General features: G+C 35.3%; 1 protein-coding gene across 1 annotated transcript in view; it reads left to right on the plus strand.

The window, feature by feature from the left end:
- LOC117720479 (cadherin-related family member 4-like) overlaps nt 1-24,465 on the plus strand; it is a 118,581-nt gene that overhangs the window by 86,696 nt on the left and 7,420 nt on the right. The window contains exons 18-22 of the mRNA XM_076913180.1: nt 6,473-6,614; nt 6,796-7,049; nt 20,046-20,176; nt 21,495-21,593; nt 22,258-22,327. Coding sequence (XP_076769295.1) covers nt 6,473-6,614; nt 6,796-7,049; nt 20,046-20,176; nt 21,495-21,593; nt 22,258-22,327 — 696 coding nt within the window. The remainder of the gene's footprint in view (nt 1-6,472; nt 6,615-6,795; nt 7,050-20,045; nt 20,177-21,494; nt 21,594-22,257; nt 22,328-24,465) is intronic.

Below are 24,465 nucleotides of genomic sequence, written 5' to 3' on the forward strand. Positions count from 1 at the left end.
TTAATTTATTGGGGTGTGTGTGTGTTGTGTGTGTGTGTTGTGTGTGTTGTGTGTGTGTGTGGTGTGTGTGTGTGTGTGTGTGTGTGTGTGTGTGTGTGTGTGTGTGTGACATTTATGGGGGTATCCACAGAGGCTAGTAGATGTGATTGTTTACCTGAGAACAACACATACCATCATTTCTGATGTAGAAGTCAGATGATAACTTGTGGGAGTTGGTTTTCTCCTACCTGGGTTTCTGGGGCTGGACTCAGGTTTCAGGTTTGGAGGCAAGTATTTGCTTCCAGTGAACCATCTCCCTGGCCACATAGCTTATAATTATTAAAGAAGATTAGATAACAGTGATTTGATTAAAAACTACAAGCAGCATGAACACGTGTAAAAATGGCAGCTTATGTTTCTTACACTTATTTTCAAATTACGAAGTAGTTATATTACATTTTAATGAAATCTTGAATTATGATTTAAAATGTCTTAATATTTAAATTATAACATCATTCAACTTAAGTATATTTATTTTTCTTGTTCTTTTTCTGATACTTCTATCATTTCTTAGAAGACAGTATGTGGTTTACAATTTTGTATACTTACCGTTCTCAGGTCTTTCTCATTATAATGGAAAAACAACTATTTTAATAATAAAGTTATGTTTGTATATCTGGTTTTATTTCAGCTCCTTACTCTATGAATATCATATGTTGTGGATCAAAATTTATATTATGCATTTCTTTGTGCTTCCCACAGTATGTGGACAGGACAAATTTGAACTCAGAGAGAAATATAACTATGCTGTCTTGGGCAGAAATTAAGGAAACCTTGCAGAAACAGTGCTTCTTATTTAATTTGTTGCTTGAACCCACTGTCCCATTTAGTCCCAAAAGCCTAAGAGTCAAGTTTGGAGATGGGGGCTTTCAAGTATCAAAGCAAAATAAGCAGGAGCTCCCATGCCCACATAAGTAGACGAGAGCCTGGTCTTTCTCAGAGGATTGAACAATGTCCACTTTCATGATTGGGGTCTTTCTTATTATGTAACCTTATGAGTCAGGTGTTCATCTCTCCACACACATACTCTGAAATGTGTTCTTCGGTATCTGGAAACTCTTAATTTTTGCAAATTGACTTGATCACTGTATACCCATCCACGAAGTGCAAGATATTTAATTCTTCTTCCTCTTCATCACTTGGTGTTGTCACTACCTGATTCTAACCACTATGGTTTAGTTTGCACCTCCCTATTGCTTCGTGATCATGACTGACAATTTGTAGAGATACTTACTTAGATGACAAATGGCTGCGAGTAGTAAATACACTAAAATTCTTCTGCGTTCAGTACTGCCCTGTCATTTGTATTTATTTCATTTTTAGTTTTACATTTTAAGCCATGTCCTTTAAACATGTTTCTATATAAGTTTATGGTTCATGATTCAGTGCTATAGTTGTATTTTAATGGCAAAGCAAATGCCTTTACATTCATTATGCTTGCTAATATATTCATATTTATTTATTTTCTTGTTTTACATGTTGACGGATATATTTATATTTGCTTTTCTATATTTTTCTTCTTTCGGCTGACTAGTTTTTTCTATGTGGTGTTTGAGTTAGTTGCATGTTACATTTTTTTGTCAGTGGCTAAAAATTTCCCAGGAATCAATTAAGAAATGATGAAGCAGATGGAAGCCCCATTCATAGAAATAAACAATATTTAATATAAAGGATTATATATTTATAGTTTATAAAAGTTTGTCCAAAAATATTATATCATTTATCGCAGTGCAACTAAAACAGAGATAACGCTATTAGACGGAAGGCATTCGATATTGAGTTATGAAGTAAGAAAGAACAGATCAGACTTAACTTCAGTGGTGCCGAAAGAAGTGACGAATATTTCTAAAGTATCCGGTGTAAAAGAACTCATCACCTTAAGGCACAGAGAGAGATAGTAGCACCAGCACTATGGGGTGATGACAAGGTGTCCTTGGCTAGAGAACACCTCAGAGGGAGGAGGCATACCTGCCATCTGACCTACAGGCTGCTACTGTAAACATGAGAACAAAGCCTGGAGCGTACCTGCTATCCTAGCACGCAGGACGGTGACGCAGGCAAACATGTGCTCAAACATAAGAAAAGAGATAAAGGATAAAAGAGAAATTTAACAGAAACAGAAAACAAAAGCATGAACTGGTATATAAAATCAGAGACAGACGTTGGTGGGACATCTGGCTTATCCAGACATAGTCCACCTAGACTGCTCAGAACGAAGGTAGTACCTGGGGCCACATGCTAAAGTGCGCATGACCAGGGAGTGAGGAGAAGGTCTGATGGAAGGTTACTGGAATCTATGCAACCCCCCCCAAAAATGTTAAAAGGTAGAATAAGCTAAGATATCCCCCCTGCATCTGCCCCACGCGTGCGCGCGTACACACACAAACCCCTTATAATAGTAAATACAGGACTAAGGAAAACTTAGGAAAGGAAGTTCTTGCTCTGGGATTCTTGTTGAGAAGTGTAACTCTAAGACTTTTCTGTGTTAAAGCCTACAGGAATTTCAGTTAGCAAAGAGAAATCAGTAAAATAGGGATCGAGCTCTCACTTCATAAACCATGAGAGACATTCATGGGTAATGATAGCAAAGATTAATAAATATAATCATTAGTGTCTCTATGAAGAACTTTTCCTAATCAACTTAAGTTTATGAAACTTGAGTTCATTTTATTTATCGCTTGGATATGCATGTTCTCAGTACGTACATTAACATTTGGCATTTTAATCACACAATGTAGTTAATTTTTTTTACTATTAAAGCTTTAAATAAAAATGGACATTGAGTTTTCAGTTTCACATACTTTCTTTGCTCTTTAAAAAAAATTTTTTTTAATGTGGTTAAAATTTATTTGATGTATGTGTGAATACCTGAAAAGTTGTGAGGACAACTTGTGGGAGATGGGTCTCTCAGCCTCCATGTGTCTGTCCCAGGAAGAGAAGTCAGATTGTTACGCTCTACAACCTTTACCCACGGTCTCATCTTGTCAGCCCTGGTTTACTTTATGTAAATATAATGTTTTAAGAAAGTGTCTTAGTCACTTTTATTTTATGCTGTGATAAGATACTCTGACAAAACTAACTGAAGAGAAAAAGGCTTCCTTTGGGCTCCAGATCCATGTAGAGTCTATGATGACAGGGAAGTAAAAAAGCAAGAGCTTCCACACTGTATCCAATGTCAAGAAGCAAAGCACTAAGACACTGGCAAGTTGAGAGTTAACAATCACCATCAAGGCAAGCAGACTAAACATGATCTCAGTGGCAGGTTGTTTCTTATTTCTGGAGTTAATATGTGATAGTTTCTTCTCTCTTGGAATAGATATATTTTATTTTTTATATTAATAGATTATATATAATCTAATTTTATTTAAGTATAATGTTATTATATATCATATATAATAATAGTTAAATGATATATGTATGTATGTGTTTATTTAAAGCTCAGGAGGGACAATAGTGAACCTTCTTTGTTAGAGAACTTTTCTGGTTTTAGTTGTTGAGTGTCATATTTGTAAAAAGAGAATAAAGTCCCCAAAGCTTCCAGGGACTAAATCACCAAAGAGTACACATAAAGTGACCCATGGCACCAGCTGCACACGTAGCAGAGGATGGCCTTATCAACGAGAGGGGAGCCCCTTGGTCCTGTGGAAGCTCGATGACCCTGTGTAGGGAAATGCTAGGGCACTGAGGTGGGAGCGAGTAAGAGAGCACCCTCATAGAAGCTGAGAACTAGGGGAATGGACAGGGGTTTATGGAGAGAAAACTGGGGAGGGGGATAGGATTTGAAATGTAAATAAATAAAATAACCAATAAAAAGAATATAATTGCTTTTTATACCAAATCTGTTCTGACTTGACCATTTTATCTCATATCCTGACCTTTTTCATCATTTTAAAACTGTTTTATATTTAACTTTTTTCATATAATGTATTGTTATCACCTTTTCCCATCCCAGCTCCTCCCAGATTCTTACCTCCTTATCCACCCTAGTTTGGGTGTGTCCTTCATCTCTCTCTCTCTCTCTCTCTCTCTCTCTCTCTCTCTCTCTCTCTCTCCCAAAACAACCTCAAAAACCACTAAAACTAGTATCCAAAAAAGACCAATAAGAGAAAAACAAAACAAAAAATATACACACCCACATGCACACACACACACACACACACACACACACGTACGGAGGCACCCACGCACGCATACACAGCAAAACCATCAAGTGTATTTTGTGTTGACAATAATCCTTGGCTAAGGATTTCCTCCACTTGAGAAAACTGATTTGCCTTTTCCCAGCAAGTATCAGTTGCAAATAGCTTCTCGGGTAGGGATGAGATCCTATGTCCAATCCCCCATTCAGTGCTAGGCTGACAAAATAGACTCCCAACCAATACTAATAAGAAAAGGTAGGGAAAGATATTGCATCTTCATTCAGGAAAGTAAATTCCACAACGAAGATATTACAATTCTAAACATCAATGCACCAACCACAAGGGTACCCAGTTTTATAAATGATCCACTTAGGATTTTTGTCTTACTCTGAAGTTTAGAGTCTAAATCACATTAAGCAAATCATCCACAGCTTCCCAACTTCTCAAATTTTTCCATATTTATATTTTAAAAATTTATAAAAGTATTTATTTATGTGTTCTAGTTTGTTTATTCATTTTTACCTGTATGTACACACGCTACATGCATTCCTGATGTTCCAGAAGGTCACACCAATGTGTTTGATTTCCTGGAACTTAATTTATGGATTGTTGTGATTTGCCATATAGGTGCTGGGAACTGAACCTGGGTCCTCTTTTAAAAACAATGAATGCTCTTAATTGCTGAACCATGGCTCCAACTCCTGCATTTAAGAAACATGATAGACTTCTGTATGTAAAGATAATCTACATACTATTCTAAATGAAATAAAAAGATACATATTGCTAACTTATATTTTATGTATTGAGAGTACATTTTATTTATTAGGAATTAAGAAAATTTAAATAGTGTGTTTTATTTAATAACCACCTTAGGTAATTGCATAACAACACAGGAATTGGAAATGCCTTTCCAGATTGCTTAAAGATAATTGCAACTCAATTTATTCCTCTTTAATTGGGAACAGGTTTTAAAGAAATTACCAAATACATTGGCTAAGTTTGTTTTTATTTATTGAAATTTAGTTAATAAATATGTGAATAGCATTTCAGAATATGTTTGTTCCAGAATTATAGCGATTCTAATTTTTAAGGTGTATGAACAACTAAGACTATAGTTTTTGTTTTCTTGCATACCCTGTATTGGTTAAATTTCCATAAAAATAATAATTTAGTAATGCAAATATGCTATGTCCTAACGTAATTGGAGATCCAGTTATTTAAGAAAATGATGGTCTTTTGCCAAAATTAATTCTGGCAAGTGAGATTGGAATGATATATTAAATTCCGAATCATAGAAACAGCACCTCAAAATAAGAAACTGATGATTCAAGGTTGGCAGTATCCCCTTGGTTTAATTTAAGAACAAGCTTAAAAGCTGGCTATAATAATGTTGGTGAGCTAAGAATTTCTCCTTCCAAAATGTTCCCAGAGCTTCGAGATGGAATAGGAAGATCAAAACGCTTGTGGAGAATTATAGTCTTGGGACTTTATTTAAAGAGGTTTGCTTGAAGTCCACAAATGAATGTGAGCCACATATAATAACAAGAACAATTATGAAAGTGCTTAGATAATTTCTTTCTGAAAAATATTTGCTTGACTCTTCCTTTACTTTTTAAAATGTTTACTTCTGTGTATGTATTAATCTGAATTAAGAACACTGATTAATTGAATCCTTCCAAATTTGTGAGAAGTTTAAACCAATTAATTGATTCCTGTCTCTATCACTTCACGTTTTCCCTTACAACTTGGACAGTTGTGACTTTTAGTTCAGAACTTGAAATTTTAAACCTCCTTTAAAAAAAAAAAAAAGACATAACTGCTCTTCAGCATGATTCTAGGGCTTCTTAGTATGGGGCGTTTAAAACTTAAATAATAATGTTTCCTATGTGCTGTTCCTGGAGGAACTGCTATAGGTTCAAACCAGTACTGTCAGTGGTCTAACATATCTGTTTGATTTCACAAGTTAGAATCTCAAGGAAAAGACAGAGATGAGTTAATGAGTGGAAGAATACGTGGAGAAATAAACTGTCTGTGAAGAGGTGCATTGGGGAAAATTACAGAGGTGTGGAATATCTCTCTCTCTCTCTCTCTCTCTCTCTCTCTCTCTCTCTCTCTCTCTCCCCCTCTCTCTCTCTCTCCCTCTATGTGTGTGTGTGTGTGATGTATTTCTATCATTTACTTGAAAGTATCAAGGCCAACAACTATACAATAAAAAGTTGAAAAGCAACTACTTGTCTATGGTGAGATTTTTTTTGAAAAATGATATAACCTATGAAAATATCCTTCTGTTGTAGAATGTGAATGATGAGCCTCCAGTCTGCACACCCTCACATTTAGAGACTCAGATTTATGCCACCTTTAAGGGTCCTATCATTCACCTCAGGTGTTCAGACAAAGATTCTCCACAGGATCACCTAAGCTATTCAATCACAGAAGGTAGGTAAAGTGTGTGAGTTGAACTTTGTTACTTCCATGCTCTTCTATAAGATTCTCATGTCAGATATAACTGTTGGAAACATATCATAAAATATATCTTCCTTAGAAACTTAAGAAAGGAAATGGAAATAACCATTCACAATATGGTTTCCATTATTTTATTACCTCACATTATTCTTAGGAAACACAAACAATCAGTTCACACTTTGGAGAGAAGGTGCTGAGTCTCCAGTTCTGGCCAGCAGGCAGGATTTCCAGTATGATCTATTAGAAGGAGCCCAAGATGTAGTGACTTTCCAGTTACTTATTGAAGTCACTGATGAATTGGACGGGAATGCAGCTAGTCAACTGACAACCACTATGACGGTCATAATTCATGTGCTTCCCTGGACTACAACACAGCCAACTTCTTCCAAAAAAACAGCTACAACTACTGTAAGTACAAGTAGTGACCTGGGATTACGAAGTAATTTGAACTAGTCTCATAGGATGTTCTTGCAAACTCTCATAAGAGTTTCCCTATTGTTTTGGGGTGGGAAACATTACAGGAAACAATTGCTTTCAATAGAGTCGAAGTCTCAGCTTCACAATAAGGAGAAACTATTGGAGCTGTTAGCTGTCAGGGTTGAAGTGAGATAAATTCATCAAACCTTATCAATTTTGTGGGCTTTGCTGTTTAGAATTCCCAGTAATTATGTTGATTCCCATCACAGTGTGTTTTTTTCTGTTAAAATTAATATCCAAGAATAACTTAGTATGGTAAAAGCATTTTTATGCTTAAAAGATACCCAGTAGCTTTCTCTTTTTAGAAACATTTAGACTTATGGGACAGTAAGATATGTGTATTGTCTTGGTTCAAGCAACAGTTTCATAAAAGGAGTGACTGACACAACAGACACTTAAACTTGACAGGTTGGAGTTGCAGTGTACAAGGTTGGTGGTAAAGCAGAATCAAATGTCACTCTTATTTCCAAAAAAAAATTCTATTTAGGCAAGCCTTGGTGACACATGCCTCTCTGCGAGTTGGAGCCCTGACTGAGCTACATAGGAAGTTTGAGGTCAGCCAGGGCTTCATGGTGAAGCTCTATTATAAAGCAGAACACAATAAAAAAAAAAAAAAAAAAAAAAAAAAAAAAGAAGATTTTCTTCTTAACACCATCTCCTCACACAGTAGAAAGAGGGTAAAAGAGTTTTTCTAGCTCTTTAGTGAGGGCACTAATCCCAGACCTACACACCACAAAGAAAGGCTCTACCTCCAAGATCTAATCACACCACAAAGAAGACCCCTGCCTCCTAGCACGCTTAAATTGATGCTTAGGATCAATTTAAGAAACGTATGCATGCTGAAGCAATACAGGCAACACATTTGGTCTTTAACACACTTAATTTAATAAATTTAGTCTAATTTACAAATGCTACACAGTGTCAAATTATGGTTCACTTGTTTCAATATTTGAGGTTGAAAATAAGGTAAGTTTTCATGGGAACTCTTTTTTTTTCCATTGTAGCGGAAAATAAACTGTGATTTTTCTAAAAAGATATTAATGTTAATATTTTCATGCAAAGAGATGAAAACTTTTCAAGGAATAGGCATCAATTATCCCAGGAAGTATATAATGAATCCCAAGGAAGTGATGCAATAAACTATTTTCCATATTAGGACAAAGAGGTTTAAGCATGTAGCTTACTGATGAAGAAGCATGCAATTGGTAGATATGTAATCTATTGGAACAGGGGATGTCTGGAAGCTGAGTGATTGTGTGTTAGGAAAGACCTAAAATTATAATAATTTCACAGCAGAGAAGATAAATCCATAGTTTTCTGTAGAGCTTAATGATACTCAAATAAATAGGAAATGTGGTAGAATTGATTTGTGCGTGACTTCAGAAAAGTCAGGTTTAAACATCCAAGTGCCTATGCAAATCCATGACCTCACTAACATATGTTTGATGTTCCCTATGTAACAGTGCTAATCCAAATAGACACATGAAACAATATTAGTCTGGTATTAAAAAAGTTTCAGAAAAGACCCATTTATTGACTTTAATACTTAAGTTTAGTTTTGGATATAGAAAAACATAATATAAAATTTAATATTCCAAATATGAAAATAATAAAATAAATTATAATGATACATTACTGACCACTCTCCCAAATGTTTAATGAAGCCATTTGTCTTATTAAAAGATTCATATTTAATGGCTTGAATTGTTTTTACAACACAGCCTTCATAAATAAAATAGTTTTGCCCATTGACTGGAGCTTTGTCTTCTGTGACAGGGATTCTAGTCATACATTTTGTTCGGTCAATCTTCATCATTTATTATTTGAACTAGGAATATTCTTTTTGTCATCAGTAATTAGTTTTTATCTTCTCTACTCACCCCAAGGTGTATAATCATCAAATTTTCACATTCTGTGGACATTTATTGAGTCATTTTAAAAGTCAGGTAAACATTTGTAAAAGGCCTATCTTGTTGGTAATGTGGTGAGACATTAGAGTAGTATTCCAAAGAGTTAGAATATATTGTTTCTCCTTTCTGGGTCAATGTGAACCTCACTCCTTGTTCTAAATCATTCTACTCTGCTGGTTCCTGCTCGTCTGTGGGAGACTATCTTAGCCTACACTGTTATTGTGAGGGGGTAGATACATCCCTCACAACTTATGTTTACACCCAAATTTCTGCCATTCAAAGGCTAATTAAGAAGGCAAAGCTGAGCAAAGCAGAAGTCATCATACCAAAATTTAATAGGCAAAATAAACAAGTTCTGTAGCAAAACATAAAAAAAAATTATAGTAGGGCTAAGTGGTATATACTTCTCTTGGTAACACACATTAGCCTTTCTGAAAGCAGGGCAGTTAAAACTATCTGGAAATGATTACCAACTCGTGACTTTTGAAATTATTTCCATGGAATAAATTATTTTCCCTTAAAAATTCTATCAGTGTTAATGTTTGTATCTGTACTTGAATAATACATAGATCTTCACAGAGAGCTGTGTACTTCTCTTTATGGAAAAATGCTACCAAACCAGAAATAACCTTACAAGTTCTGTAGTTCAACTTTATAAAAAAATATGCTACTGAAACTGTTCTAATGTCAATGTACTTGCTTGAGTGTATATATATACATATACATATGCATATATATACATATATGTGTGTGTGTGTACTATATATAAAAAGCAACTACAAAATAGCTCTTAAATATAGAATATTTCTAAAGCATTGCAAAGAGAACAATTGACCAACTACTATTTAATTTAAGGATATTATAAAATTATCAGATAAAATTCACCTGTGTCTTTATTTGCCTATTAACTTCATGAGCCAACTTTGAGGACGCTGTTGACATCCAGCATTGAATACATTAAAAAAAAATAGTTAATAAAAATTTTGACTAGAAATGGTTTCAGTAACAGAAAGTTGTTTTCAGACTTGTAGCAGACTCATATAGCAACATTTTGAGAGGTCAATGTGCCAAGTTAAGGATACATTTGATCTTATTTTCCTTTATGAAAGTTTTACAGCCAGGTGATTTGATATTTGTGCCAGACAGTGTTTCCATGTTTGATAGTGGTGTTAAAGACACTGAATATTGGCAGAATGTGGAAGAAACGCCACAATTGCTATTAGTTTTTTATAGTTATGATAGGAACAAAGGAGACCTGGAAATAAAACCTTTGTTACATCATATTTATATATATATATATATATATATATATATATATATATATATATATATCATATGTATATACATACACATAATAAAACTTTTCATGAATTTAGCTCAAAGCATGTCAAATACATGAACATAATACATCAAAAGAAAAAATTAAGACCTAGCCATATCTTTTATTAATATTGTAAGCCAATCTTTCATATTAGAATGTTAAATTAGACATGAAAAGTTAAAAACATTTTAAATGGTCAAAATACAGTGCCAGAATTTTGACTGCTTTTAAAATGCAGTCACAAATCCATTATAAAAATAAAACATTCTTAAAAACCATATTGCTAACAATCTTTGCCTGTGAGTTTTAGAAGAATGAAGTTATAGTGATAAAAGCTTAAAGCAATTAAATTTTATTCAGTTGAATTAAACATAGTATAGAACACATCTTCATCCTAAAATTCATATTAAATGCAAAGAGAGATTAACAAAAGTTTTTTTTTAGCTTTTAAGAATATACACAAGGTGACTCAAAAATTATAATCTATTGAAGACTTCTGCATATTTTACAATGCTAAGTATGGCACAAGTACATTCAGAGGACAAACTCCATATGTTATAAGAAGGACATGTGGCACTTTCTAATTGGGAAAGATGTGGACTCATGAACTTGCAGAATCTGGTGTAGTCTATGTTCCTTCTATGAAGAACAATACATACACATGTAAAATTTTTATTTCATCTCAAAGACTTATAAAATAACAATAACAAAACAAAACAAAACAAAAAACCCACCACAGAACCCAGATTACAAAACCCTAACTAAAAACAGCAGGATATAACTGCCTCTGAATTTGTAAAAAATGTATCCAAGAACATACATGTTCCCCTTTGTAGAATGTAAACATATAAGACAGGCTACAGAGCCACTGAGAACACTCTAAAGTGCTCCTTAAATGTGGTAACACTTGGCAAGATAGACATTAGAATAAGGAACTGAAGGGGCTTGTGGGCCCCATGGGGAGAGCAACAATACTAACCAACCAGAGCTCCCAGGGTCTAAACTACTAGCCTGGGAGCACATAAGGAGGGACCCATGGCTTCAGCTGTATATGTAGTGGAGGATGGCCTTCTCAGGCATTGGTGGGAGATGAGGTCCTTGGTCCCATGAAGGCAGATGCCCCAATGTGTGGGGAAATTTGAGGGTGGGGAGGGGGGAATGTGTGGATAGATAAGGACACACCCTCATAAAAGCAGCAGAAGGGGGGAGTTAAGGGATTCCTGGGGGGGGGGGTGGGATGGGGAGAACATCTGAAATGTAAAAAAAAAAAAAAAAAAAAAAAAAAAAACCCACAATACCCACAATTTCTCAAGGAACAGAAGCAAGATGGACTCACTTTCAAAACAGAACAAGTTAGTTAAAAGGCTAATAAAAAGTGATCTTAACCATGGACTGATGAAAACAAGCAGAAGCAAATGTGTCTCTGACCACCTCATGCCTCCTCATCCAGAGCTTCTTCCTCAGGTAGAGAAGAGAGACACTAAGTCATCTTTCATGAACTGAATTAAATTCTTTGTCTAAAGAGACAGTGAGGTAACTGGCTAGACACTGTTTCCTGCGAATACAATTCTCCAGAGGAATCATGAATCAAAATTCCAGAGACTGTGTGCAGCAAATTGAGCTCATAATAAAAATTCCAGGACTAATATCTATTTTGACAGAAGGAAGATGGTAGAAACTTTAAATCATCCTAATTTGTAACTATATTTTTTATTTCTATTTCAACATAAAGCAAAGAAGGGAGAAAGTCTGTAAATAACTCTATCCAACCTTTTCATCAGTTCATCCATATTTCATGATGATGCATATCAATACAACAAAAAGGCTTTTATCTTATCAGTGAAGAATTGAAAAAAGACATTAGTATGTGGTGTGGCAAAATCCATACCTCTGTATTTCTTTCACTGAATCTGAACTTTAAAAATGAATTCTAAAGGTATCCGGGTTGGTTCTAGCTCTGTGTGCTTGTTCAAACTACTGTACTCACTGAAACACTACTTTTCCAAAGCTAGTTTGCTCACACCAAAAGAGCAATACTTATTACTATGTAGCTCATAAAATAATTTGCAGTTAATTCACTTTAGGTAATTAAAGCCCAGTATAAATTTTTAGAAATGTCTTTACTCTAAAGAGTCTCAGGCAGACTAAAGTTCATCGCAGTGGTGATGCTTATACCACAGAAGTGATCCAGTGAAGCGTCCCCGGAATCTGCTTTGTTTTGTTCTTTCAGAGTTGGTCTATCAGCCTGCTCTCGGAGACCAGCCATCTTATGCCTTAGGGAACTTAAAGCGTAGAAAATATTTCAGAGCAAGTGAAATTCGTGCTTATATGTAATAAAAACTACTATTAAACCACCAAAATGAATGATGAGCAGGTATTTTGTTATAATCTTACTCCTTTTAAATAGTACTGCATCACAAAGGCCATTTTTGAAGGAGAGTGTACCTATGGAAGCAACGGATGCCTCAAATAATTTCCCTTTTATGGTTTTGGTTTAGTCTAGTTTGATTTTTAATACAGGTTCTTCTATAACTCATGTGACTTTGACCTCCATATGTAGCTGAAGCCTGTGTGACACTGCGTATCCTCCTGCTTCTACATTATAAATTCATTAGAGACATGTGCCATTGCATGTGGCCTTTCCCCTTTATTTTGAAGCAGGGTCTAACTAGATGGCACAGGATAGACATACATTGATGATGTCCATGCTTGAGAAGATGAAGTACAGGGATTATGAGTGTGTCCTCCAGGATAAATCCACTCTTTACTTATATTAAGCAGAAGCGGAGATGAGAGAAATGTATGGCTCCCTGTGAGCTGTGTCTTAAATGCACTCTGAATTGGCTTAGAAAGTAGAGTTCTCTCTGTGGCATTCATTTCATAACTGCCTATTTCTACTTCTTGAACTAAACTTCCCTTGTTATTTTGATTTTCCTAATATAAATGCAGAACTGTGAACATAAGAATCAGAGTACTAAATGATCCTACATTAATTAAATGCTCAAAGAATGTTTACAAACTCATGTAAAGTACTCATTCATATTCTTCATTAGAATTCTACTAAGACTGTATCATTGTAAACAATAAAGGAAAATATATTAAATTATAATTTATTTTTGTGGCATGGGAAAATAAACCTTGGGTCTCATGTGTGCCAGGCAAACACCTTGTCAATAAACAAACCCCTTATATTTCTTTTTTAGAAGGTGTTTTGCAGCAGAGTATTCCTAATGTGTTATATCTGGCCTTAAACTTGTGGTCTTCTTGCCTAGCCTTCTGAGTAACTGGGTATCCTGCACAAAGACACATTGGAAAGTATACCTTCTTAGAAAAGTAAAAAAACAAATGCAATCAATATATCAATATATCTATGATATCAAATTACATATAAAACAGACAACTCAATGTGGAAACAGTAAATTGATAACAATTAATATAGAGCCTCATTATAAGGTAGAAATTAAGGGCAAGAGAATTATGTCTGTTTTACCAGCTATGCATAATGGGAGTGATGGTAGTATCTTCTCTGCATGAACTAATAATAACTGTTCCCTTGAACATATGGAGGATAAATATATTATGTAGCTAGAACTTTCCAGTGTTCAAGGTCTATTTGTGAGACTAGACATGTAGACATGGGGACTGTGATTAAGTCACCTTTCTCAACTATACCTTGAAAATAAAGACTATTGCTGTGTTGGGAAGTTACAAGTTAGACACGTGTTTGAGGATTTATTTCTATGTGTATTACGCCACAGTAACAATTCCTTAACAATTAAGCTGCACAGGGAACTAGTGCATTTCAATCAACCTTTTATGGGCTTCAGTTCTCATTCGAGTCTCTTAGGAAATGACAGAACAACTGAAAGATGTGTGAAAGATACTATTTGGAAAGCTATCGGCAATAGTGAAGAAAAACAACCAGGGGTGTGTCTGTGTGTGTGTGTGTGTGTGTGTGTGTATGTCTATGTGACACACATATATACACACACACACAAATATATATGTATATAAATGTTCATTGTTTCATGCGTGAATTACATCCTAGACGAAATATATACAAATATATAATTTTTTTTATCGTTGTTCTTGATTACTTTTGTGCCTAAAAGTACACATTAAGACTCAATGGAGGCTTCAATGACCATGGGATTGGGATACATGGGAAGGGTTGTAGGGGAGAAAGAGAAATGAGACAATCATATATTACAATCTCAAAAATAAAAAAATAATAAAAAACAAAATGTTTATTGAAGAAAATAAAGGAAACAAGAGTCTCCTCATCCTGTAAGATTGTATCTGGTTACTTCCACTGAAGTTACTAGTCATTAATATTGTACAAATTACATGGGGCAAAGTCCAGTGGTTTTTGGTGCTGGTACTGTGAGCAGTTATGGTGGTTTGAATAAGAAGGCCCATGTATTTTAATGATTACTCACCTAGATGTAGCAATTTTTTTCTATTTGAGGAGGATTAAGAGGTTTGGTTTTATTGGGGGACGTGTGCCCGTGCCAGGCCCAGCCCCTCCCTCTCTCTGCAAGCATCAGGATATAGCACTCTCCTTCTCCAGCAGGATGCCTGCCATGCCCTCCACCCCACCATGATAATAATGGACTCAGCCTCTGAATCTGTAAGCCCACCTTAATTAAATGTTTTATTTTATACGGTTTTCCTTGTCCATGTCTTTTCACAGAAATAGACTAAGACAGTAACCAAAGTGAGATAAATCAATGATCAGGAAAATATAATAAATTAATTCATTTTACATCATTTTAATTTTGATATTCTATTTTAAGCAGTATCTTGTATATATGGTTTTGTCCTTTCATTTTATAGAAAGAAGATGGGTGATTGTTATAGACTTTTGTTCTGTGTTTTATTTTAGACAGTCTTCTAAGTAGTCTTCTAAGTCTGGCTTCAAACTTCTTTTTTTTTACATTTTTTTGTTTGTGAATGGGTGTGTTGATTGAATGTATCTATGTGTACTAGATGCTTGTCTGGTACCCATGGAAGTCAGAAAAGGATACTGCATACTACGTAACTGGACTTAGGATAATTGTGAGATATGTAAACGTTGGGAAATGAACCCAAGTCTTGCTAGACTTGTTCTAAATGACATATAAATCTAAATGACTATAACTCTTGATGTGAGGTGGGCTTCCCCACGTCCATCTTTACCTCATAAATGCTAGGTTCCTAGCTGTGCACTAACACATGCAGAAGAATTTTCTGTTTTTATGTTTTAGAGTTCTCTGTTTCTTTCTTTTGTGCCATTTTTTAGTTTAATGGAATAAATTAGGTGAATTAGGACCTAAAATATAAGGGTTGATAAGAAGCTTAAAAACCATTGTCATCATTAAAAAAATCCAACTGGCAGTTCTTTTTAATTAAAAGAATTCTTGGCAAACATCTTTAACTTTAAACTTAAAATTGTTCATATTATTCATTCATAATATTATCAGGCCCCCATGCTGAATGAAAGTAAAGGTTTGAAATGAAAGAATTTGTAGTGATGTCAAATCATGAAGAGTACGCTAAAACAGTTTTTATACTGATAATAAACAATCTTACACCCAAATGCAGTGGCAGACTGTAGCCTTAGTAATGTGCAGGTCCTGGCTTGACTTTCAGCTCTTCCTCTCCATCACTAGGTAAACCTTTGCTGAGTCACTTACTACATTGAACCTCAGTTTCAGTCTGTCAGTAAGGATTACTAACAGAGGTTGTATCAACACTTCCTGGTGCACTGGGCAGAACAGTAATTAATACATAGTAGCATGCTTCACCAATGTTTTTAATTGGCTGAAAACATTCAGATATATATTTCTTATTTCAAAGCATTGAGCACAAATCACTTAGTTCTCCATGACAACTTCCACTAGGAAAAAATGTTTCTATATTTTCTTTATAATATTAAAATTTTCTAATATTAATTTTGTAACTTTTACTATCTACAGTAACCAGGGTTTTTTTTTGTTTTTTTTTAAACCAGTTTTATTTTTGAAAGTTATTTGACATTTTCATTAGACATCTCTTCTGCATTTAATAAAGGACTTGAGAATAAATATTAAATATAAAACTTCATATTGACAATGTTTTATTAAAAGTCTCCTAAAGTGAGAGGTAAATGGAAGAGCGTGAAAAGCAGCAGAAACAATCTACGTTGAGCCCTACTATGTTATAGACTTAGGCATTTGTTGTGACTGTGATTCCAAACACTGATAAAAGATTCCATGACAGAGAAGATTATTCTTATTGTCTTTCCTGTAAAATATAACGAGTTAAGTAATTAAAGTTATGAATCAAAGCAAATTAACTGCATGAAGCAGGAAGAGGTTTAGTGCATGACCGTATGACAGATGGGACATCTTCTCTTTTCACCAGTACTTTACCTAACAGTGAGATAAGTTTCTGATGACAGCCAGAGTCTACCATTCAGAGCAGTGTGTTTCCTCACTCTTCATATCCTTATCCATCACTATAGGGAGTACCAGGCCTGTGTCAGAGTCCACGGTTGCCTTTGGGTTGTCTACTTAGACCAACATGGAAGCATTTGAAAAATGTATCACCCCACATTTCAAAGCAAATATAAAATGCAGACACTTGGTACAACAATGAAGGCATGACTTAAAATGAGTTCTATGAAGTCCAGGATTTAATAACTGAAGTCAATTTCGCTGAGAACATTGGGCAACTAATGTGTGAATAAGATTTCTTACCTAGTAGTGGAATTTATGATCTAAATGCAGCTATATTTGAGTTTTCCTATTAAAAATATGATTCGATTTAATCAAATTAAAGATTTGACTATCACTGAAAACTCCAAATTCTTTTATAGAGATTAAATTATTTTCTCAAGTTCACAGATTTACAAAATGACATAACCAGGAAGGTCATGAAAAAAAATAGCAAGGCATTAAGTTTGAGGGATCGTGTGACTAGTGTAGTAAATAAGGTATAAAATAGAAGGAAGGGACCATAGCACTCAGTCTGAGAGATTCCAGTAAGTATAGAGGTTGGTTTCCAGTAAATTAAGTTACACATCAGTTTGACAAGTGCTCTGAAGGATAAACAAATGTAGGGCAGATGTCGTATCAAATTCTGGCTTGAAGGATCTGAAAAAGTCCCAGAAGAGATAGTGGAATTTTAGGTAGGTTTTTGACGGACAGAAAGAGAAGCAGAGACATTAAGCAACAGCCACAGTTGAGGAAATGTAGATTCATTCGTGAGCACATGGTTTATTCATAAAAGGAGAATGATCAAGTGTGTCCTGAGACAGAAAGTGAGGTTGGCCTGAGGCAGGGAGTTAAGAAATTAGGTAGATTGACAAAGCTTGTAGAGCAGGAAAAAAAGAAAGAAAGAAAGAAAGAAAGAAGGAAGGAAGGAAGGAAGGAAGGAAGGAAGGAAAGAAAGAAAGAAAGAAAGAAAGAAAGAAAGAAAGAAAGAAAGAAAGAAAGAAAGAAAGAAAGAAAGAAAAAAGACCACAGGCAAGTAACTTAGACAGGCAAGTGCCACAGCAAAAGGTCAGGCAAATGCTGACCTCTGTTGAGACTATTGTGCACCGGGTCACAACCGGATTTGCAAATAGTTAAAACATAAAGCAATACCTTAATAAGCCTTGTGAGCAATGAGAATATACAATCTCACATCCAGCACCTTTCTTTCAAGTTCTTTTGAATCATCTGTGGAAAGCATGTAGCATGGCGTCCAAGCTACACAAAATACACATTTAAATATTTACTCATTGTATGGGGATTACTAGATGGATTAGAATAGTTCAGTGTGCTCTACAAAAGTTTGTATTAGGATCAAATGAAACAAGAGACACCAAAGGTCTTGTAATAAACATGCTATGTAAATAGAAGCCATTTATATTGTATTAATACCCACAGAATGATTTTGCTCTTTTTACATCACTTCTAAACGTATTACCCTGAGTTATCTTAGAAGACTGACATATTTCTCAATTATGTGTGGCTTTTTAAAAATAAAAAGCATTAGATAAATTTTAGGTAAACACAGGAGAAAATAAAAGGAAAAAAGGCCTCAAAAATCTTTGCTTATTTTCAGGTAGGAGAGGCAAAAATAGCAGGTAAGTCTCAAGCACTGTGAGTCAGGCTCCTACAGCTGGATTCCAGTATGTAGAACTGCAATGGCTGTTTGGAGATTGTGTCTTGGTGCCTTGCACACTGGACTTTTTAAACTTAGACTTATTGTCACAATACTCTCAGAGTTCATAGCACACAGGATTCTGAAAGGAATGTGCTCTTTGTAGACACACAGGTATGTCTGTGAACTCCATTTCTGCCATTTTGGACTTGACACAATGACTCTACTCCTCTCAGGTCCTCCCTTGCAGAATAATCATGGTGAGCCCTTCTCTTCTGAGATTTGAATTAGAAGCCATAGCTTCTAAATTACTTTGATCAATTATAGTCCATAGTCATTAGCAAATAAATTCTGTGCCTGAAATTCTAGATATTATATGACTTTTCTATGTTGATTCCCAGGGTACAACAAATATTCAATAGATACTTGTTAGAAGGGAGAAAAAAAAAAGAGATGGAAGTAAGGAGAAAGATAAGCAAGTGCAGCTTAGAATCTGTCTCCTTATGGTGGCAAATGTTCTTGACATATATTTTATCATTATTATTATTAGTAGTAGTTTAGTTTTTGAGAGGGAGTCTTACTATGATGCCAAGTCTGCCCTCTGGCTCCTTAGCTTCAGTAATCCTCCAGCCTCAGCCTCCAGAGTAGTTTGAACTCCAAGGGTGTGCCACAACACCCAGCTATTTCCTAATGATCTGAATATAAAGCTATGTGTCTAAGTGACGCATTGTCAACCTTTTGATCTGTTTATTATTTAGAAATACATCACAACAGTATTTATTTATGAAAAGTAGATCATAGTATTTAAAGGGGCATTACTTAAGCTTAATCTGATTTCCCCATCTGTCTTTGCTTGGACATGCCTGCACTTGTTTTTAAACTATGCTAGTCACACAATGCTTAATCTTAACAACTACCCAAATTGAACACAGCTAGGATTCCTTTCACTGAATTGCACAAGCAATGAGATTTTGTCCACCACCGCTGCTGATGGATCCTTTTTGCAAACGTCTCCTTTTTAAAAATTTTATTTTGCCATTTTCAGTCTATCCTACTCCCACGCCATCTCTATGAAAGTACCTTATATACCTTAAATGTCTCGATGCACTCACAAACTTACTCGATCTTACGCTGCCATCTGCTGGACTCCACTGGTCCTTAGTTTCCTAAGGCATTAGTCACAATCCACTGAAAACCTTGTGCTACTTAGTCGGTTCTTAATGGTCAGACTTGAAACAGTAACGGAAATTTATATGGGGGGGGAAGGAAGGGAACCTTACGATTCTTGGTAGAAAACAGGAAAATCCAATAATAGTGTGGCTTATTTTGAAGTAATACTGTGTCCTGTAAAGAACTTGCTGACTCATCCTTTATGCCATTTAGTCAATGTTCATTAATTGGTCCCCAGAGAGACTTTCACGGAATCCACAAAGGTATGTAAAAAGTAATCCTTGTTCAATAATAGTTTATCTCCCTGCAGGAATAATCATAAAGAAAATAAGTATGAACTCCTCTCAGTATACACTGTATCTCATATTTTTGTCAGTTGCACATTGTTAATGCTTAGTATTTATTGAATTTCCTCAGATTACTACCTCTGTCATAAGGAAGATCTCATACTACTGGCGGCCGGACAGCTGGTTTCCAGCAGTGCTCACTCTAGCCGCAGTGCTCTTTCTGATGTGTCTTTACGCAGTCTCATGGTGCCTCTTCAAAGAGTAAGATTTCAGCTGCTGCTTCCTTTTGAAATTGTTTGTAATAAAGTCAATCAGGGATCCCCTCAAAACCAGGGAGAAAATGGAAACAAAGACTTTTGGGAAATTTCTGTTTTTTTTTTTTTTAAATTCTTTGTCGTGATTACTGTTTTACATGTAAACTTTGAATATTAAGGAAATCCTTCTATCCTGAAAGTCAAGACTCGCTACCAAAATGGTTGATTGAATGATTCAAGTTTATAAGCTTTGGGGTTGTTTAAAATGACCAAAAACGATATGTTAAATTGTTTATATGCATAATCAAGGTTGGGATTTCTGATTATATTATCTTATCAAAGGATAGACAGAAATCACAAAGTAAGATACCAAAGAGCCTCAGTGGGGTTGTGTCGGGGTGGGGGTGGGGGACTGAAATAATCCTGCAATTATCTTGTGATTCTCATGGTTGGACTATTGTGACAGGTGATGGGATAGAAACAGATCGAGTGCTCTGACAGATCAGACAGGAACACATCTTTTACTAGCAAAAGAATTAGATCATAGAGCAGAGGGATAAGGGGTGACTGAAATGTAAATATCTTTCTATGGCATATAGAACTCTTGTCCAGAGAGCTTGGCATGAGAAAGTTTTACTGAGTAAATGCCACTGGGGTGTGCTTTCCAAGAACAAATGGAAGCAAAAATTAACAGAAAGATACTGAAAATACTTTATTCATATCAAGTGTGATTCATTCTCCTTTTTATAAGCAAAACAATGGAAGTGGGTTCATATAAATCTATAATCCTTCTAACCTTGACTCTTATTCTTAAAGATGGATTGCAGATTTTAAAAGGTAAAATGACATGATCCAAAGATAAAGGAAGAGTTTGCAAGAAGGGTTAAAAAAGAAAGATGGTTGAAAGGATTTTAAGAGCCATTTGCTGGGCATGGCATGACATTGTACACATGAGCTCACAGCATCTGACGGGCATGTACATAATTTGCTCAAGATCAAGCCAGGCCAAAATTCTAGTGGAGACTCGGGATTAGGAGACTCATGATTTCTTACTTCTAGCTGAGGAGCTATTGGCAATTAACTGCTGCTGAGTGTGGGGCAGGGAATCTATGTCCTCAGGGATGGAGCCTTTAACAGGCAACCCATGTTCCAGTAGACTTTTTTGTCACTCTTATTCATTCAAGTAACACTAGGTAGACTGAATGGGTTTAAGAAAAACTGGCTCTTGGAGTTAGGAAGGAAAGCAGTAGGGGATAGGAAAGAAGTGTGAGTTCTGATTTCTTTTTGCACACTCACATACATATCTTCTGTTTGATTCCTTCCAGTGTCCCTGCCTGCTCAAGACTATTTCCTCACTGTCACAGACAGAAGAGTCAACAAAGTCTGACTGTACAGGATGAAAACGGTGCTGTCCAGGTACCAAGGTAAAGCAGATCTGATGCTTTAAAGAGAGAAGTTTTAAGTTCTACAAGTTACAAGTTGAGTCCTAAGTGATTCAGTGAACTTGAAATTTTAAATATATATATATATTCAGTTAGTGCTTTGAAAGGTTAAACCTTAGCTTTAAATTCTGTATCCATTTTAAAAGTAACCTTATTCATCAATGTTTATTGACTACACAATACACTTCTAGGCTTGGGATCATAGCAGAGAGCACAGTCAGACTTGAAATAAGAATTATAATCTAGTGCTACTGATAACATTATCATACTTTTAAACTCAGATTGTTTATTTAATGATGAGAGGCAAACAGGGCAAAAGAACAAGAACAAATGCAATACTATGCAGAAATTTTACTTAGCACAGCATGAAAACACATTATTTATTTCTAGAAGATTTAGTATGAGGTATTAATAATAGGCCCTATTAATATGAACTTTAAAACATACCCAGTTATGTGTCATAATATGTCAGAGGCTATTCAAGCTTCTTCTAACACGGCCTAACTCTAGCATTCTGTCTCCTAGCTATGCACATTGGTTTATAAAAGTGAACTGCTCTGTCATTTATTATTTGCACATATTACTACCAAAATGCATATTTTGTGTTAAATATTAGTATAACTATTTCTAATGTGTTCTGTAATAGGTATGATAATTCACTGAATGTTGATATGATGCAAACTACAAGACCAAACCTGCTGCCTGGAAATGACAAGGTAAGGACAAAGAGCAGAATCGTGCTGCAGAGCCCAGAGTGCCTGGTGGCTCTGTTGGTTTGGTTTTGTTTATTTGGTTTTTGCATTTTTATAGAATCTAGACAACAGAAAGCATTTATGAATAACTGGTTAGTAGTAACTCATGAATAGAAATGAGAGAATTCATTCAATTCAGTTCAGAGTGGAAGCAAAAGTTGAAGAAGGTAGAGTCCCCACCACTTTTCAATGACTTAATGCTGATAATGAATTCATTCAATTCAGTTCAGAGTGGAAGCAAAAGTTGAAGAAGGTAGAGTCCCCACCACTTTTCAATGACTTAATGCTGATAATGTCAGTGAGGAGGCAAGGACAGTGCTGATCTATCTGTAGAGGTCAAACTGAAGGTGGGTATTGCTGAGATAGCTTTCAAGTCTCCTTTGTTCATTCTTTGGTTGAAATTAAATTACATAGATAATATAGTGGTGTCGCTGCTAAGGGTAACTTTAATGTCTGTTCATCTTTATCAATACAATATTCAGTGAATACTTGCCACATACCAACCTGTTTCATGGGAGAGTTTCTGTTGGTGTATTCATTGAGGATATGCTCTTTTAAATGCATTTGTCATTGTTTAAGTAATAAGGTTATATAAACATACAATGCAGTTTTATCAACTCCATCCCTCCCATTCCCTCTGCTCAGATTCTCCTTTAGTTCCTTCCCTTTTGAACATGAGTATCTCCTCTCAACCTATGATGATATATCTACTGAATTCACCAAGTGATGCCAGCGTGTGTATGGGTGTACAGCCTTCTACTGGAGCCCGATTAGCTGCCACAGAAGCTGCATCCTTCAAGAAAACTGAATTTTTTTTCTTATTTTACTTGTTTGTTTTAGTGCCAAAACTCAGTGAACTTTCATACCTATTGCAGAACATATTTGAAATATCTATTTTAATCCATAGCATATACTATGTGTTTCAGTGATAACATGAACATTTTTAAAAGAACAGACTTTGATTTTTTAAAAGAACAGCCAGAAACCATTGACTGCCAATGGCTTCTCTGCTAGGATGGAATTGTATGACTGCCTTGCTCTTCATGCTGGAGCTTCATCTTTTGCAGGACTCATATGTACTTTCCTAGCTGCTGTGATTTTACATGTGAAGCTCTCCTCCCACAAACACTGTCTTGTTCTAGTCACCCACTGGCTCTTGCAAACTTTCTACCCGTTTCCTGCAATGATCTCTAAGCCTTGGGAGAAAGAACAATGATATGGACTGTGATTAAAACAATGACTTAAAAACCTAGATGCTTTTCAACTACAGCAATAGATTTCATCTGAAACGTGATGCGACTCAGTGTCTTTGACAAGTAAAATATTTTCAAGTCAACTTATATAACATTAATCAGTGACATCATTACAATGGTCATTTATCCAATATCTAACTATAAGGGACATTTTGTAGAGCATTTGAAAGTATTTCAGGAGGTATTACATGTATTTCACTATTCATAGACTATATTTCAGCTTGGAGAAATACAAGTTAAATATTGGAAGGATTAATGATAATAATTGATAAAATTCTCAAAATACGTAGTGCATGTAGTAAACACCGTAGGATTTCAGAGACCTACAATGTTCCTGTGCAGTAGAACATGCAGGGGAACTGCAGTCTGGGAGTTCACAAGAAGTTGCCTTGTTTTATAGATGGAAAATGGATTGTTTATTTTGGCACTATATATGGCTTAAAAACTCCCTGAACTTTCACAACTTTTTCTTGCAGTTGGACCAGTATTTCTCTTTTCTGTCTTTCTCATACTCTAGGACTCTGCATGCAAATTCCCAGTTCTATGGTGCCATCTTCTCTAACTCTCCTTACTAATCTAAGTTAATTTTATTGACAGAGCCTGCACACACCGTATCTTTGCTCTGTCATGTAGTAAAAATGGACATGTATGCATAATCTAAAACATGATTTCTTTCATCTTCCTTGTTGAAGCAATTTTAATGTGTTTCACATGAAGAAAATTATCACTGAAGTTATGTTTGCATACAAATCCTGATAGATATCTCAAACATTATGGAGGCAATAAGTAGCTTACTTTTTAACCCCCTTTCCTCTTCCTGTCTATATTTCCTCTTTCAAATGATTACAT

This window comes from Arvicanthis niloticus, chromosome 15 (assembly GCF_011762505.2).
Source record: "Arvicanthis niloticus isolate mArvNil1 chromosome 15, mArvNil1.pat.X, whole genome shotgun sequence".
Taxonomy (NCBI): domain Eukaryota; kingdom Metazoa; phylum Chordata; class Mammalia; order Rodentia; family Muridae; genus Arvicanthis; species Arvicanthis niloticus.